At 35.8% G+C, this 18,445-nt stretch overlaps 1 protein-coding gene across 5 annotated transcripts; it reads left to right on the forward strand.

The window, feature by feature from the left end:
• Positions 1 to 3,042: 3,042 nt before the first annotated feature.
• LOC107790789 (uncharacterized) lies at positions 3,043 to 18,203 on the forward strand. 5 transcript variants are annotated; one of them, XM_075237063.1, is made up of 9 exons: positions 3,043 to 3,157; positions 3,856 to 4,201; positions 11,897 to 11,996; positions 12,215 to 12,271; positions 13,759 to 13,876; positions 15,715 to 15,794; positions 17,185 to 17,246; positions 17,331 to 17,427; positions 17,517 to 18,203. In XM_075237063.1, exons 2-9 carry the CDS (start codon positions 3,930 to 3,932, stop codon positions 17,589 to 17,591), a joined length of 861 nt encoding a protein of 286 aa, XP_075093164.1. In that variant the 5' UTR covers positions 3,043 to 3,157; positions 3,856 to 3,929; the 3' UTR covers positions 17,592 to 18,203. The 5 variants fall into 5 exon arrangements, with proteins under 5 accessions (XP_075093164.1, XP_075093165.1, XP_016468238.1 ...); XM_075237064.1 differs by having other exon boundaries at positions 17,647 to 18,203; XM_016612752.2 differs by having other exon boundaries at positions 3,094 to 3,419; positions 3,516 to 4,201.
• The last annotated feature ends 242 nt before the right edge of the window (positions 18,204 to 18,445 follow it).

Below are 18,445 nucleotides of genomic sequence, written 5' to 3' on the forward strand. Positions count from 1 at the left end.
AAAATTATCAGAAATATTTATTAGATATTAAACCTATAATTATAAAAATATAATAAGTTTATTGATTTTGAATCCATAGGTTGAACCCATCATCGCATAAAATATAATTCTTAAATTCCCACAACTTATGGTGATATCAACAGTTTGAAGTTTAATAACGCTAACCAAATGTCGTGTTAATTTATAGGGCAATGATTTTTTCTTGTATGACGAATCAAATATTGTACAACTTATACAAAATTTTATGTTGGGATTATTTGGTTATTATAAGGTATTGCAGACGACTCCTAAATGGTTCGTAGTATCTACTCCCTATGTTTTTCCTAGGGTGCAAACAGCCTTGCGCTCGGAATAAACAACAACGCAATATTCTTAAATTGTGCATTATTAGATTCTTCAAAGTAATAGGTAGCAAATCATCATATATTACATAAGTCAATGTTATTTGCGCAACCAACACGCATTATGGTGAGATAGATAAAATCTCTCCATCCTTAATCAGAGGTATGTGGTTTGAGCCTTGGGTACGAAAAAAAATTATATTAGGGAGCGCTTCCCCATTAAATGAGCCTTACACTGCACGAATCCGAATATAATCGGACTCCAATATACACATATCAGACACTGAATGGATAAACCCAACTAAGAAAAAAATATAAAAATGACATTGTATAGCCGCTCCCAAAATAATAGTCAAAATATATATAATTTTTGTGTATTATATATATATATATATATATATATATATATATATATATATAATTTTATATACTTGTATGCCTACTGAATATCAATAGTTTCGGCCGCGGACTAAAAATATTTGTTCGCCCAAAAATAATGTTGCGCAGAAACCAAACATTCCATTAATGCTCATAATTGCATCTTCATCTAGCAAATCCATAAGCCATATTTTACGTTGGTGTGAATTGTGAATGGTATGACCGGAATACGTTATCCCAAAAAAAAAAATATATTAATTCCTTACTGAAATTATCTTCCATTTACATTGAATTGGCGGAAAATATTTTATTTAAAAGAGTATTTTTTTAATCAAAAAGGGAGAACAATTCTCATAGTCCGTACGCCGCGTCACTTATTTTAAGCTACGTTGCAACAATATTATTGTCAACCTTAGATACTCAAATAATTATTCTCCAGCCTGCATATCCTCTGTACTATATACAATATATAAATACTAAAATTTTATCCTACAAAACTTGTAAAATAAAATTGCTATGAACAACATTTTCGTCACTGTCAATTGGACCTAGGAATTAGGATACTTACAGCCCTTAAAATATAATTAATTAATTAATTAGTGCTTTAAAAGGAGAACTCATCTTGTTAGGTGCGTTTGATGTCGTTTTCATTGGTGTCCTTGTGATTGGTCTATGAAAAGTTATCTCCCTCTAAAGCGACACAATATTAGTATAAAGTTTTCATTTTTTTTGCTTCTTATCCTTACAAAAAAATTTAATAAATTGACAAATTTGGTACTTCCTCCGGTCCAAAATAAGTAATTTTTTGATTGTTTTTACACAGATTAAGAAATCTATCTTTTAACATTAATTAGGAATATTTTCCTATCTTTTAAACATTTCCTAGTTAGGAGTAGTATTTTGTTTTATAGTATTTAAATACACTAAATTCTAGTATATTAAATGCGGTCAAATGTCTTCAATATTTTTCTTAGCTCTTTTTTGAAAAAAAACTATCATAAATATCAAGTGCACATTACACACTTAAACTTGAATTTGGATTTCGCATCGAAAAGCTTCACCTTAGATGTAGGAATGTTATGTACTTACTTTTTGTCAAGATTGAATTCAAAACTTCTTACTGAAAATGAAAATATACTTATGGGTCGTTGACGAGAAACAAGTTATCCCAGAATTAATTATTCCGGAATTGTTATCCCACCCTCTCATAAGGATATATATAATATTATAATCCCCGGATAAGTAATCCCATAATTAGGTATATCACGATTTTATTCCAACCAAACTGGGATAAGCTCATCTCAAATTTAATCCCAAAATTAATTATTCCTTATCTTTCGTACCAAACAAGTTCTGGGGTCATTTGGTACACGAACTAAATGATTCCGGGATTATAATCCCTAAATTAATTTATCCCGCCTCAAAGGTGAGATAAAATAATACCAAGTTTGATGGGATAAGTGTGGGATAAGATGAGATATCTGGGATTAATAGCCTATTTGACCAGGCTGAAAAAATCAGCTTAATTTGAGAAGTTTTTTTTTTTTTTTTTTAATATTTTAAGAGCACTTTTTCTAAAAATACTTTTGGTGAGAAGTATTTTGTATTTGGCTAATTAATTTGATTTGTACTTCTAAGCATCAATTAGCGTTTGACCAAGCTTTTAAAAAATACTTTTAAGTGTATTTTTCTCAAAAGTTCTTCTTAAAAAAGTGTTTATGGAAAGAAGCTATTTTTTTCCGCTTCTCCAAAATTGCTTTGCTTTTATTCAAAAGCATTTTTTGTTCTTCTAAAAGCTTGGTCAAACACTTCAACTTTCGAAAAAGCATTTTCCACGAAAAAAAAATGCTTTTCAACTTGGATAAGCTTGGCGAAACATGCTATAAATAAGTCTAGGATTAAGTTTATATTATGTTTGATTGACGATATAAATTTATATCATCACCAAATATAATATAAACTTAGTCCCAACCTTTATCCCACCTTCTCCGCACACCAAATGAACCCTTGGTATTTACTATCCTACCACAACATACTCTTACATGCATTTCTATGAAACGCAGGTAAGGCGAAAGTGGAGTACTAATCCATTCACTAGGGGCGAAGCTACGTAGTCTAAAGATGGTCAAATGACTATATTTCATCGAAAAATTGTATAGTATATAAATAAAATATATAATATATATTAAACACTCTTTATTATTATTATTTTTTTTTAAATTTAAACACTCTAAATAAAATTCCTGACTTCACCTGCTCATCTGTTACCACCACGGCACCAACAACAACAAGAACCAACAACAAGAAGAAGAAAACACAAAAGAGGGAGTAAAACAAAAATATGAAAAGGGTAGAGTGAACTGTCACAATAATTGCATCAACTGCTTATTGGGATTCGCACTTTGTTGCTGCTAACATTTCAAGATCTGCCACAAAGGGTATCCCCTTCAATTATTTATCTTTGCACGTCCCTCCCCACCCCCTAACACCCCCCCCCACAATTATCTTCTTCTTCTTCTTCCTCCCCAGTGGATATTGAAACAGTTGAGAGAGAGAACCCATTTGAGCTAAAAGTTGTAAACAGTACCACTAACATCACACACTTGACACCCATCCAACTTATATTTTTACTATTATTTGTGGTTGAAAATATAAACAAGGCTTAGACAAAAAAGATAAAATTCTGCACTCAGAAAAAAGGTATATTCTTCTTCTCCCTTATGTCAATTTTAAATATCTTTTCTCATTGTACATCCACTAAAACATTTGCTATTTTCTTCATTCTGTTTTGGTTAGGGTTTCATTTTTTTATTCACTGAGTCTGCTGCATTCAGTGATGGGTTAACTTTCTCAACTATCAGTTTGCCAAAAGTTGAGATTTTAAAAGGAAGCTTTGGGGACAATCGTGTCGTGGGACGGATTGATTAACCTAATTTCCCCTATTTTGTAGTTCAATTATATTGTCCAATTTTGTGTACCGGAAACACTTTTTGATAAATTAGGGTTTTGTTTATTTGGGGGTTTTGGAGCTATGATCGGATGTTTTATTCTGTTAGAATGTTATTGTACGCAATAGTAGATTCTGAGTGGATTTAGGAGTTAGGTAACAGGTGTATATGTATGGGAATGGCTGCAGAGTCTTCTAATACAGGGTTTCATCACCAAGCTTTATCGTTTCAATCGGGGGCGTTGGGGAGCTCATCGTCTGAGATGATTTTGATGGGCAATTACTACAATAACCTCGGAATGAATTTCAATGTAAATAATAATGGTGGAGGAGGAGGAGGGATGTTGTTTTCTGGGAATCCAAGTGTGATGACAAACAGTGGCCGGAGTAGCAACAATAATTCAGTAATGGGTCAATCTGGAGGTTGTTCGAGTTCTTTTCTTATTGATTCAGTGCCGGGGCTCAAGCATGACACTGGGCTGGCGGTAGAGTGGACCCTTGAGGAACAGTACAAATTGGATGAAGGACTTATCAAGTAGGTAGTTTCTTCCAGGTCTCTGGATGTGTGTGTGTATGCTGAGATGTGCATTTTCTTTTATCCATGTTTGTTACATTTTACTGCAAAAATTTTCATCTCTGTATATATTTGGTAATCCATCGTTCCATTTTTGTTTGACACCATTTTATTGTGCATGGAGTTTACATGTTAATTTGATTTGTATATATAGATATTAGTGATAGTGGTAGAAAATAGTGCAGTAAGGCTGAATAAAGTTAGTTTGTTAGTGGAAATATTACATCAATTTAAATTTTGAATAGTTAAATGTATTTGAACTCTTGAAAGTTGAATGTCGTATATATTATCACTGACGCATGTCAAACATTTCAAATGTCCTGAAATAGAAAGAGTGTTATATAAAATGGGAAGGAGTTTCACTAGTTATTATTTTCTGGAGTTTCATAGGATTTCTTGTCGTTAATTTCACTTGAGGATTAAATGAATTTTCGTATAATACAACAACAACAACAACAACCCAGTAAAATCCCACAAGTGGGGTATGGGGAGGGTAGAGTGTACGCAGACCTTATCCCTACAAATTGTAGTCCAAGCATTTATGGGAAATATATACTTTTTTTTGGAGATAAGATTAGACTTGCATCATATAATTGTGTATTCAAATTCTCTATTAGCCGGCGCATGAAGTAAATATGTAGTTTTTTTTCTAATTGACTGAGGCTGATAGTGCATAGAAAAGGAATCTATAAGATCAGGGTTCAAATTTCAGCAAGACAAAAGAAAAATGCACTAGGTTCTGGTCTGTGTAAGTTTTGGTGGCTTAGTTACACCGATATAAAAAAAGAAATCTATAAATCAACTTATCAAAAGAAAAATAAGGATTCCGAAAACAATGAAGAATAGATAATATACCTCTAATGCTTTGACTAAACAAATCCAAATTAGTAGAACTATGAGTTTCACCATAAAGAGTTTGAAATACTATTCCAGAAAATTCTACACGGTAGAGGAGTCAAAAAATTAATGAAAATTCCTTTAACAGAATCTTGAAGCACATTATACTGAAAAAGTTGCAAAAGTATGTAAATGCATGTGAAAACTATATGAGTAGCTCCACCTTTTATACTGCTCCTAAAACTGATCAATCTTCTAAACATTTAATTTCTTTTAATTTATATCCCTTGCTTTCCACATCCATATAAAATCCATCCCTGTGAATAATACATGTAGAAGCTTGTCCTTGAAAGCTTATTTGGTTTGTGCATGTTAATGTCTACCACCAAATTCTTGTTCCATGCGACATTTCTTTTCCTACTCTTTTTTTGTTTTGTTTTGATGAAGCAAGTAATTATCATTAATAAAAGGCATCAGAAGATGCAAAATACAAGGTAGCAAAAAAGTTAGCTCCAGAATGATGTCTATGCTAGAATCAGGGAGCTAACAATTCAAAAAATTATCAACATTGTTTACAGGGGAATGAAAATGCCAGCTAAACAATCTAACCAAGCATTTGGCCTTAAGAGTGTAAGTTGGAGTTGAGATCCCATCAAAGCACCTGCTATTCCTTTCAGTCCAGGCACACCAAAAAATTACGGCTGGGATCATCCTCCAGATTCTTCTGATGGTTTATCAACTCTCCAAAAATGCCTACTAATAAATGCTTCGTTGATGGTATGAGGCATGACCCAATGTAAACCAAAAATAGAATGGAAGAAGTTCCAGAGATCAGCTGTGTGTGGGCAGTGTAGAAATAGGTGGCTGACATTCTTTGAACTATGGTGGCACAAATAGCATCTGTTTGCTAAGGTTATGCCTTTTTTATTGAGGTTGTCCTGTGTTAGGCATGCTCCATTAAGTGCTAGAGAGGTAGTCTAATCTTCCACACATGCTTCCATGGCCAATCCTCAAGGATGCCATTCTGAGAGCACAAATGATGATAACCATCTTTGATGGTGTACCTCCCTTCTTTAGAGCTTCCCCCCAAGATTTTGTCAGGTTGATGTGGATTAAAGCTGTTAGATATGTACATAATGTAGTCTTGTTCCACATTAGAACAGGAGTAGTGTGTCCTTGTATAGTATAGCTATAAATAATGACCTCTTGTATTGTATTGAACACACAATATCAATATATCATATTTTCTCCCGTGCCTTCTCACATGGTATCAGAGCTATCGTGAGAGATTTATCGCTGTGCATAAATTCCAGCGATTCCGGGAAGTGAAATCAGTCACCGGAACCCTTTTTTCCGGGGACTTTTCAAAGTTGTTTTGCGTCTGCTTTGTCTCGATTAGTGTTGTGCAAAATCCAACACTACCACAAGAGTTGTCATTGTCCGGCGACCAAACCCCAGTGAAAATCTCCGGCGGTAGTGTAGCGGTCGGAAGAAAATTTTCCGGCGAAGTTCTGACGTCGTGTGGGCCACCTTGTGGCCATTTTTTGGCGACGATTCTTCAGGACAGATTGTTTCCCTTGCAATTCCGAGCCTACCCCATCCAAGTTACACCAAATTCCGACCACTTTTATATTTTTCCGGCGTGAATAGTGATTTCAGAAGTGGACTTCCGGCCATTTTTTGGAAAAAAGTTTCTTCAGAACAGTTGGGTCGTCTGGTAATTCCGATCCTAACCACTTTGAATTTTTTCCGGTTGCTAAAGTAATATTCCGAGAGCTATAGTATTTCTGGCGTGAATAGTGTTTTCCGGCGTAGAACAGTGTTCTGTTTTCCTGCTGTAAACAGTGTTTTCTCAGCGATTTCTTCAATTTTCCCAAAGGAGTTACTAATTTTCACTATTTCAAGTTAACCCTACTACTATTAATTGTAGCGACATGGGAACCAATACTTCAAATAGTCGGATGATTTCTTTAGTGGATTATTTTGAGTTTCTTCAGTACAAAGCAGGTAAGCAGACATCTTCTGAGATAGCTTCCGTTGTTCAAACAAGTAATAGCGTGACTTGCGTTCTCAATCTTCATCCTTTGAGTCTTGGGCCATTGATTCAGGTGCATCAGATCATATTTCTGGTAACAAATCTCTTTTCACTACTATTTCGTATTCTCAATCTCTTCCAAGAGTCACAATGGCCAATGAGTCTCAAACCATGACAATTGCAATAGGTCAAGCAAGCCCAATTCCTTCCTTACCTTTTGATTCAGTTCTTTATGTCCCTAATAGTCCTTTTAATCTCATAGCTGTTAGTCGCCTAGCCAAATCACTTAAATGTGCCGTTTTATTTCTTGATGATCATGTTTTTATACAGGAACGCAGTACAGGGGGATCATTGGTACCGGGCGTGAATCAAATGGACTTTATTACCTTATCCTTGCTAAATCACATGGACTCACATCTTGTCTTCCTTCAACAACTTGTCCTGTTACTAATTCACCAGATTTATTACATAAACGGTTGGGACATCCTAGTTTGTCAAAACTTCAGAAAATGGTACCTAGTTTATCTCACTTGTCAGCTCTAGAGTGTGAGTCTTCTCAGCTCGGTAAGCATACTCGCTCTCATTTTCCTCGATGTATTGATAATCGAGCAGAGTCACCTTTTACTTTAGTCCATTCAGATGTTTGGGGTCCTAGTCGGGTCAGTTCTACCTTAGGATTCTGCTACTTTGTTAGTTTCATTGATGACTATTCTAGGTGCACCTCGATATTTTTGATAAAAATCGATCTAAGTTGTTTTCTATTCTCCTGACCTTTCACACTGAAATTCAAAATCAATTTGGGGTTTCTATTCGCACATTTTGTAGTGATAATGCCCGAGAGTATTTGTCTTTCCCATTTCAGCAGTTTATGAAATCTTATGGGATTATTCATCAAACATCTTGTCCGTACACATCTCAACAAAATGGGGTAGCTGAAAGAAATAATAGACATCTTATTGAAATTGCTTGTACCCTACTCATACAATCTCATGCTCCATTGCGTTTTTGGGGGATGCAGTTCTTACATCTTGCTATCTTGTTAATCGTATGCCATCTTCAGCTATCCAGAACCAAGTTTCATTCTCTGTTATGTTTCCCCACATAATCCAGTTCAACCTTCTGCAGCTCCGCCACTCTTGACTTATCATCACCGTCCACATCCAACATTTGGCCCAGGTGATTCACGTCCTGCATCAGATTCTGCACCTACTACGGACTTGTCTCCTCTTAGTCAACCAATTGCACTCCGCAAAGGTGTACGGTCCACACTTAATCCTAATCCCCACTATGTTGATCTAAGTTATCATCGTTTGTCGTCACCTCATTATGCTTTTATATCTTCTTTGTCCACTGTTTCTATTCTTAAGTCTATAGGTGAGGCATTATCTCATCCTGGATGGCGGCAGGTTATGATTGACGAGATGTCTGCTTTACATGCGAGCGCTTGTTCCTCTTCCTGCAGGTAAGTCTACTGTTGGTTGTCGTTGGGTTTATGCAGTCAAAGTCGGCCAGGTTGATCGGCTTAAGGCTCGTCTTGTTGCAAAAGGATATACTCAGATTTTTGGGCTTGATTATAGTGATACTTTCTCTCCCGTGGATAAAGTAGCATCTGTTCGTCTTTTTTTGTCCATGGTTGTTGTACGTCATTGGCTTCTTTATCAGTTAGGCATTAAGAATGCTTTTCTCCATGGTGATCTTGACGAGGATGTTTATATGGAGCAACCACCTGGTTTTGTTGCTCAGGGGGAGTTTAGTGGTTGTGTATGCAAATTGCGCAGGTCACTATATGGTTTGAAACAGTTCCCTCGAGCCTGGTTTAGTAAGTTCAACACAATTATTCAGGAGTTCGGCATGACTCGTAGTGAGGCTGATCACTCTGTGTTTTATCAGCATTCTGCTCCGAATTTGTGTATTTATCTGGTGGTTTATGTTGATGATATTGTTATTACTGGCAACGATCAGGATGATATTACTAATCTGAAGCAACATCTCTTTCAGCACTTCCAGACTAAGGATCTGGGCAGATTGAAGTATTTTCTAGGTATTGAGGTCGCTCAGTCTAGCTCAGGTATTGTTATTTCACAGCGGAAGTATGCCTTAGACATTCTTGAGGAGACTGGAATGATGGGTTGCAGACCTATTGACTCTCCTATGGATCCGAATGCTAAGCTTCTGCCTGGACAGGGGAGCCTCTTAGAGACCCTACGAGATATAGGAGGTTGGTTGGAAAATTGAATTACCTCACAGTGACTAGACCTGACATTTCTTTTCTGGTGAGTGTTGTAAGTCAGTTTATGGATTCTCCTTGTGATAGTCACTTGGATGCAGTTGTTCGTATTCTTCGGTATATAAAGTCAGCTCCAGGCAAAGGATTACTATTCGAGGATCGAGGCCACGAGCAGATTGTTGGGTACACAGATGCTGATTGGGCAGGATCACCTTCTGATAGATGTATCTACATCTGGATATTGTGTTCTAGTAGGAGGTAATTTGGTCTCGTGGAAGAGCAAGAAACAAAATGTAGTTGCTCGATCTAGCGCCGAAGCGGAATATCGGGCCATGGCTATGGCAACGTGTGAGTTAGTTTGGGTCAAGCAGTTGCTCAAGGAGTTAGAGTTCGGAGAAATCAACAGGATGGAACTAGTGTGTGATAACCATGTTGCTCTTCATATTGCGTCAAATCCGGTGTTCCATGAGAGGACTAAACACATTGAGATCGATTGTCACTTTGTCAGAGAAAAAATACTTTCAGGAGATATTGTTACAAAGTTTGTAAAGTCGAATGATCAACTAGCAGATATTTTCACTAAGTCTCTTACTAGTTCTCGTATTAGTTACATGTGTAACAAGCTCGGTACATATGATGTGTATGCACCGGCTTGAGGGGGAGTGTTAGATATGTACATAATGTAGTCTTGTCCCACATTGGAATAGGAGTAGTATGTCCTTGTATAGTATAGCTATAAATAAGGACCTCTTGTATTGTATTGAACACACAATATCAATATATCATATTTTCTCCCGTGCCTTCTCACAAAAGCTATAGTCTTCCAAGGCTGCAAGGAGTGGGTTGATGTGGATTAAAGCTATAGTCTTCCAAGGCTGCAAGGAGTGTGAGTAGTTCATTGATTTTCCAATCTTGAAGATTTCTCATAAATGTGGGGTTTCAGCTATTGTTTTCTCTATATTGGGCAATAAAAGCATCCTTGTTATATCCAAGCTGATAATAACCCTGGGTAGGATTCCTGTAGGGTTGTGCTGCCAATACTTTAGTCGTTCCAGAATTTAATATGCAGACCATTGCCAACTCTGAGGGATGTGTTCTGGAAAAATTCCTTCTTGTGACTGCGGATGTGTTTTCAAACTCCAACCCCTTCCTACTCTCTTTCACTTCACGTTCAAGACTACTGGTCTGGGTTATTCTTGGTAATAACTTCCTGTCAGTGTCTGAGCTATCAATTAATGCGGTTCTCCTCTTTTTGCATGAACATAGTTAGTGCGATGGAAAATTCGTCAAAGTGGTTATAGAATTATTTTAGAAGCTTTGGGAACAGAGATCTCTTAGCAAATTATTTTATGGTTCAATCACGTGTAAAGTCTTCTCTCTCTCTTGCACACACAGACACTTTACTTTAGTGTAGTATAGAAGTTAAAGAATCTGTATTCCCTGGAAATAAAACATACATGAGAATGAAATTAATTTAAGATCGAACACAATTTATAATGCCCATCAGTTGTTTTATGATCAAGTGCACCCGGAGTACGAGTCTAGGTTTAGGTAATGGATAGTCCCATTTTGTTTGCGATTCATATTTTCTGCATAGTTTCAAATTTTACTTCTTAATGCCATAGATTCAACTGTAAATTTTATATCTCGAGATGATGGAAAGTAGGTTACGTTGTCTTTTTTTTCTTTTTCTTTTTAATTTTTCGGTGGAGGAAGCATCCCTTCTTTCTGAGGTAACTTTTCAAAAGTGAGCCAAGTGGGAACACTTGAATTTGAGGCTTTCCAGGTTTAACCATATAAAGAGAACATCCTTGCAAAGTTGTTTAGCCCTTCCAATCTTCTTGACAACATTATCCCGTTCCTCCTAATTGTCAAAAAACTTTTTCCTTTCCTCCATTATGATTATCTCTTGTTTCACTATGCGCTGTCTGTAACTCTCCTCCGTAGATGAACATTTCTTTCATCCATCTCTCAAGGCAGTTGGGTTTTTTTTTTTTTTTGGGGGGGGGGGGAGGGGGTGAAAACAGTCAAATGATGGGCTGGCGTAGTGAAATGAAAACAATGAGATGATCACTTTCCCTAACCCAGCAAAAAGCAGCAAAAGATTCCCACTTTTTGCGGAAGAGTCAGAAACTGCTACTTATCTTGTCTTGTTCGGGGTTTGATTGTTAACTAATTGGAACCAAATCAAGATCATTTTTTAACAAATTAGTTGGTTGTTTAACTATGTTACATTTGACTTTTAATTAGGACTTCAGTAGCTGTAAGTTGATGATTGGCTGGCACATAGTGTTCACTGCTGGGGTTTGTTCTGCTTACCCAATTGGAAATTTCATATATATCCAAGCTAGTTTGATGAATAACTGAAAACCGTAAATGAAAATTGTAAAATTTATTAAGGAAATGAATTTGAAAATGCTTTTTCACGAGCCTGATACTCCTTGGACTGATCAGAACTTTCTTTGAATTAGAATCTGTTTTGATGTCCGATGCTGTTTCATGTCATCTTTTCTCCCCCATCGATGTGTATGTATGACTGTCAGTGTTTTGATAATAGGTTTGCTAATGAACCCAGTATAATGAAGTATATTAAGATTGCAGCCGCACTCCGCGACAAAACTGTACGTGATGTTGCATTAAGATGTAGGTGGATGACGGTGAGCTACTGGACCTGTATTATTATTATTATTATTTTGAAAAAGTAAACTTTTTAGTGGTATCTTTCCATAGCAATAACAGTATAATTTGGTGAGTTTTTCTAAATATTGTAGTAATTAATATCTGAAGAATGCTTTTCTTTTAATTTCACTAAATAAATTTTAGTTGATGGCTTATGCTTTTTGAACAAGACTTGCTTTGACTGATTGTTTGTCAGAGAAAGCGCAGAAAACAGGAAGACTACAGTTTGGGGAAGAAAGTGAAAGACAGGAAGGTGTGCCAGCAACTACTTTCTCTTTTCATCTTTTCTTCCTTTCCTGGTATTGTATTATGAAGTGACTTTTTTATTTGTTTGGTCTAGTATTTAGAAGTTGACTTTGACTAGCTTATCTAAGGGCAAAAAGAAACACTTAACTATTGAAAGTCAATTGCTTAGGCTTTAAATTCTTTGAATCTTGAATCATTGTTTGGAGGTTTTTGCAATTCTTATCATCAGTTAGGACTTAAGGTGTTACATTAGTCATTTGTCCGTGTCTTGGTGAAGAAATCGCAACATGCTGTTTTATCTTATTAGCTTTCTGTTCGGTTTGACGTGATATGATTAGTATTTGGAGAGTTGAACAATTGATTGTGTTAACACATTTTGTATTTTTTAATTTTAAAGATGTGAGGACCGAGGTAGTGCTAGCAACGTATTCCAGCTTTGCCATCATTTCTATCTATAAAATGCCAAATAGACTTGAGATTTCAGTGTTGGATTCTATGGAAAATCTCATGGATTCTCAAGACCAAGTCTTTTCCTTTCTGCTTGTGACCTTTCTGAAACGTTGACCTTATAACTTAATGTGGCATCTAGAGTGAAATCAGTAGATCTGATGTCTTGCTTAAATGTTTATATATTTTTTTCCTGGACTTGCTTTTTGTCTTTATCAACCAGTTTGTCTTTATCAACCAGGCCGGCTAGCCTGATAGTATTTTGTCTAGTGCTAGCGGTTTTTGTTGTGTTTCACACTGTGTTTTCTTTTTTGGCCTTTCCATTTATTTGTTGTCCTTTAAGATGCGGATACTATTTTTTGTGGTTTCTATTGTTGTTATGGATCTATTGTCTCTGAGCCGAAGGCCTCCTGGAAACAGCCTCTCTATCTCTTCGGGGTAGGGGTAAGGTCTGCGTACACTCTACCCTCCCCAGATCCCACTAGTGAGATTCTACTGGGTTGTTGTTGTTGTTGTTGCTCATACAATCATATCAGTTTTTAAGCTTACAAACATCTTTCTCAATTGGTGAATAAATTTGTTGATAAGAGCAAGATAGGTGCAACTAATACCCTGAAAACAGATGGCTCGTCATAGTATCTATTACATCATCTACCGAATATTAAAAGCAAGACTGGTGTTGGTGTGTGTCAGGCAAGGATTTGTTAGATGGATTTTTCTCTTTGTCCTTATAGCAAGACATTACAATTTCCGTCATATGAAAAAGAGCAATAAATTTTTTTAAATCTGTAGAATATGGAGTTAGTTTTACACCCCCTGCTGGTAAATTTATACTGGTAATACTTCAATTTGTACTGAAAACAGTTCTTTGGAATCGTTTGGAAGTTCTTGTTTTACTGTCCTTTTTAAATATTTCACAATACTTGTCATTAATTGTCTGTACTCGTGTTCATTTATTTATGTCTGTAGGTGTATGTGTTACCACACACTTATGTATGTGTTACATTAACTGAGAAGATAAACATTACGAAGTTCATTTTTCTTCAGGATAAATCAGCAGAAGCATCCATGAAAAATGGTACATCCTCAGCTTCGCCATTGAGCTTCATTCCATATTCACTCTCCTCAAATCATCGTAACCATGGTGAAAATATCCCTTCGGCAGGTTAGTGTCATCTGTTTGGCTGTAGGGATCAACGTGTTCTGCTTTTTCTTTGACAGAAATAAATTGTATTAACATGCAATTTGAACAAACTGCTTTCTGGTTTTACTTGGAGTAAAAGAACTTTCATCCATGATGGCTCAATACTATATGTATTGAAAAAAATATATACCATTTTTGATTTATCTATGGTTCACATGGTACAGAAAAGTACTATCATATAGTGACAGTATACTAACAAGATTTCATTAAGCTTCTTGTGTGTATGCAATTGATGAAATTTGAGAAATAAGTTACTCCCTTCGTTTCAATTTATGTGAGGTAGTTTGACTCGGCACGAAATTTAAGGAAGAAAAAAAAGAAGACTTTTTAAACTTGTGGTCTTAAAAGCTTAAAGGGTAAAAGTTTTGTGGGTCCGTAACATTTTTGTGGCTATAAAAGCTTCTCATTAAGGAGAAAATGGATAACATTAAAATTTTAAGGTTAAATTGTTTCCAATTATAAAATTTGTCATTCATTTTGGAATGAATTAACAAGGAAAGTGTGTCACGTAAATTGAAACGGAGGGAGTAATTTATTATTTTACTTCAAACAGGGAAAGACATAGAAGTGATGGTAAAGTTGCTTTGTCAAAAATTGATTTTGGGCAAACCTTGGAAGAATGCTAATGCTAATGTCTGTTAATTCATAGGAGTTGGGCAAGCGAAAGAAAAGTAACCATCTGTTGATACCTCTGGTATACTTGGAGATAAAACTTCAATGATGACTGTTCTTTTTCTTATTAAAAGTAATGTAATAATATGTGTCTAGTTAGTGACACTTTTGAAAAAGTGTGCTTAGAATCCACTTATTTATTTAGCTGCTAAAGCTAACCATTACTAGCTTTTTTTCTTATACAAGAGTCACTATGCGTTTTATTTTGATATTATTAGTTTCTTGATAAAGGTGAGGAGCAGGTTAAAGATTATCTCGGTTCTGTTCCAATGGATGGAAAAGGAATGTTCAAAATTTGAAATCAGAAGAATTTGGGTGCTTACAACTTGACTTTATCTGCAAGAAAGTTTTCCCTGTGGTGGGATCCACGTGGTGTGTGTTGTCCTACAACATTTTGGAAAAAAAAACATAGATTGAAATAAAAACAGAAGGTGTATTTGAAAAATAATAATGAGGTGAAAAAGTTAAATTTATAATTTTATATAGATATTTCTGGAGAGGAGATGCGTGCAAGTGATACCCTGTAAAACCTCGCGGGCTATTATGAAATCTTAGTTTGGTTTTCAGCAAAATTTAAAAACAAACAAAAGCTTGTTTCACATTCAAACTACTTTGTATTTGGACCAAAAACCTAAATGTAGGCCCCGTAACTTACTCTAACTGTCCCACCACCTATGTGTGGGTTCCTTTTACATTTAACTCAAGTGTTGCAAAGCAGGAATTGTATATCAGAATTAATAGAAGCAGGAAGTGAAAATGTAATCTTGGTAGTTTCTTTGAATGCACTGAACCCTACTTTTTATCAGTCAAAAAGATTTATTGACACTTACATAGATGTATTGGCTAATCTAGAGCTATTCGACAAATTTATTTGTGTCAAAGCTAAAAAGTTGATTAGTACAATGTTGTAAGGTACGGTGTTCAGTAAATATTATTTGACATGTAAAAGATGTCACTAAGTGTTATGTGGTAAAAATTTTGCTGAGAATTGATTGCCTTCAAATCTTCTTTTTTCTTGCCACTTTATGGTTTCCTTTTTCTTCTGTGTGATTCTTTGTTCATATTGTGTGTCTCATTTTTTCAATTGGCTCCTATTCACAAACTTACTTGGTTTTTGTTGCTTACAGCATTACTTGGAACAAGACATCTACTGGAAGAAAACAATCAGGCTCTCAATCAAATTTCGGCCAACCTTTCAACAGTCAAGGTATTAATCTCAACCTCTTGTAGTAGGAGTCTTGATAATTGAAAGGGAAAAGGAAATGTAAGATGCTAAATGTTGGAGTACTACATATATTTCTACTTGGGTCCTTGCATTAAAAGATAACGTATTCATTCCCCTGCCTCTATTTATTTTATTTCATTTTATTTTACAACGGTGGTGTTCAGGCCCAGCTTGCTCCCTGCCTCTATTTATTCTCATATATAAGTCATAAGTTGGAGCATTAATCACCCAGAACCCAGTATTTACGAAGCGTTTCAACAGCTTCTAAAAAAGTTGTGGGATTTAAACTTGTCCTTCAAGACAGTCTTAACTTTGCGACTCTTACTGAACTTAATTAAAAAAAAAACTGTGACTCTTAATAAAGTAATTGTGAAAGTGCTTAATTGTTAGCCTTCTCTTGGGATTTTCGCTGAAGCTGGTCACTGTGAAGTGGTAGAAGTCTGAATTGGTGAAATCAGGAGAGGTCCAAGTAGCCATTAAAGATTTGGAAAAAAGGTTTTTCCTAAATTTTCTAATAAGAATTTGGTTTCCTTGAGGATATTCGCCATAATTTGCGGGACTTTTACTATTCCAGTGGAAATATAATGTCTTGTAATCCGTCCTTTTTATGTAGTCCACAAGAGATGTAATAAGACCCCGACTCTGTCTTTGCAAGTTCATATGTAAATTCTTGGTCTTTTGCAATAATAGAAGTCCAGAATGCATAAGAGATGGAAACCACCTACCTTTCTGTTTGTTTTAGCCTATACTGTTGTGTTAAGTTTAGCAATTCTGCAAATTGTGTGGGATGTAACAACTTACTATGTGCCTTTCAAATGAAAGGATTATCGAGGAATGCATTCTAACAAAAAACAGTTGGGAATTTCAAGATTAGCTCATGATAAGGGATTAATTATTTGTATGGTACTTTGTCTACCAAGAGAATACAGATATTTGCTACTTTACCTATGTGTAATTTGTATTGTATAATAGAACTGACTGGTGATGCTTCTTCAGTCTATCTACCCCTGGCCCCCTAATCTGATCTCTATTTCGTGTCTTTTCTTTTTGATTCTTTCATCTCTTTATCGTAACAGGAAAAACAATAAATGAGAATTAGCTTATTGCCCTCCTCCTGCCTGCACCTCAGCCGGTGAAAGGGGAAAAAGAACAGTGAAATATCAAAGCAAAAGTACTGTGTACCTATTTCCCTGAAAAGAGGGAAAAAGATTGCATCAAATTCATTCTGCATGTCATACTGCGTTTTTTTCTTCATTTTTATGTCTTATTTCTGGTTGCAACTTTTGGGTACGGAGAGGGGTTTGTCAATACTTTACCGTATTCAGTTATGCATATCAGCTGATATCTGACATCAAAATGTGTGAATGGGCAGTTGCAGGACAACATTGATCTCTTCATCCGAACGAGAAATAATATAAAGGCAGTTTTAAACGAGTAATGTTGTCATTCTTTATATTTGACAGGCTGAATTTAGATGTCATTACAATTCACGTAGTGATAGTGTTGTTTATGCTGCAGCATGAGAAATATGCCAGGGATTATGAGCCAAATGCCACCCCTCCCAGTTTTGTTGAATGAGGAACTTGCTAGTAGTGTTTTGCCTAGTATGACTCAGGTAAAATCAGGCTTTTTGCATGCTATTTTAGATTTAGTTTGCTAATCTTATTAAATCTCTCACCTAATACGAATTTCACCATGTAACAGGAATTGCCCCCTTCTAACTATAATGAAATGCGACTACCTCAGCAATTAACAAAAATTGATCTCTGTTTTTGCTGAAACTGTGTTTCTTCCAAACATGTCGTAATGCTTATAGTTTGTTCTGTTTTTCTAGCCGATGATGTTTGGCTCCACAAGTGGAATCCAGCTGAAACAAGAGCCAGGCTGCTGATGCAGAACGCTTGGTGTTAAATTTGGATTACTAGCTTGTGTAGTACACCAAATTTTTTGCTGTAAATGCATAAAAAGCTGGCCGGTCTTTGCAGCTTGGGTATACGACTGGGTTCCACGGGAAGAACATTTATCAGAACCCGTTTTTGGAAGCTGAACATCTGAACACGAGCACCAGGAAATAGCAGCCTCATGTTATCGCATATCAGGGGGGAAACTGTTATCTTGATACTTCACTTACAAGCTTTTTTCTTCTTCTTGTTTCAGCCTTCTGTGTGTAAATTTAGGGGATAAATCGATCTTCAAAATCAGTTCCGTGGTGCTTAATTAACTATTAGCTTTATAATGCCTTTGCGATTCTCATGTTGTGTTGAGTTTGTTCCACTTTAGGTGTGTATTTCATAGGGCAAATAATACTTGATTTCCTATTGAATACCCTGTCTTGATTTGGTATGAGTATTAAGAAGAGAAACGAGGTGTAAGAAGAAAAAAAATTGAAGCTATTTCTTTGCTGTTCTCATGTCAATTGTGTTATTGACTTAGTTCCATTTTCTTAGGTAAATCTCCACCCATTACATATTGAGGATATTCTGTGTCGTATTTCGAATTACATTGGTGATTCATTCGCGACATCCCTCGGAGTGAAAATCTCCACCTTGAAACTCGAAAGCTATAGGAAGAAAAGGAAACAAGAAAACAGCATCTTCCTCTCGGCAAGAGATGTAAAACAATTACCTTAAATT

Source organism: Nicotiana tabacum, chromosome 18, assembly GCF_000715075.1.
Source record: "Nicotiana tabacum cultivar K326 chromosome 18, ASM71507v2, whole genome shotgun sequence".
Lineage (NCBI taxonomy): Eukaryota > Viridiplantae > Streptophyta > Magnoliopsida > Solanales > Solanaceae > Nicotiana > Nicotiana tabacum.

Excerpts from the sequence above, each read along its gene's own strand:
- LOC107790789 (XM_016612752.2), top strand. The coding sequence starts at position 3,840 with ATGGGAATGGCTGCAGAGTCTTCTAATACAGGGTTTCATCACCAAGCT. Across the intron at positions 11,997-12,214 it reads TAAGATGTAGGTGGATGACG|AGAAAGCGCAGAAAACAGGA; the intron begins GTGAGCTACTGG and ends ATTGTTTGTCAG. Across the intron at positions 15,795-17,184 it reads CCAACCTTTCAACAGTCAAG|TTGCAGGACAACATTGATCT; the intron begins GTATTAATCTCA and ends GTGAATGGGCAG.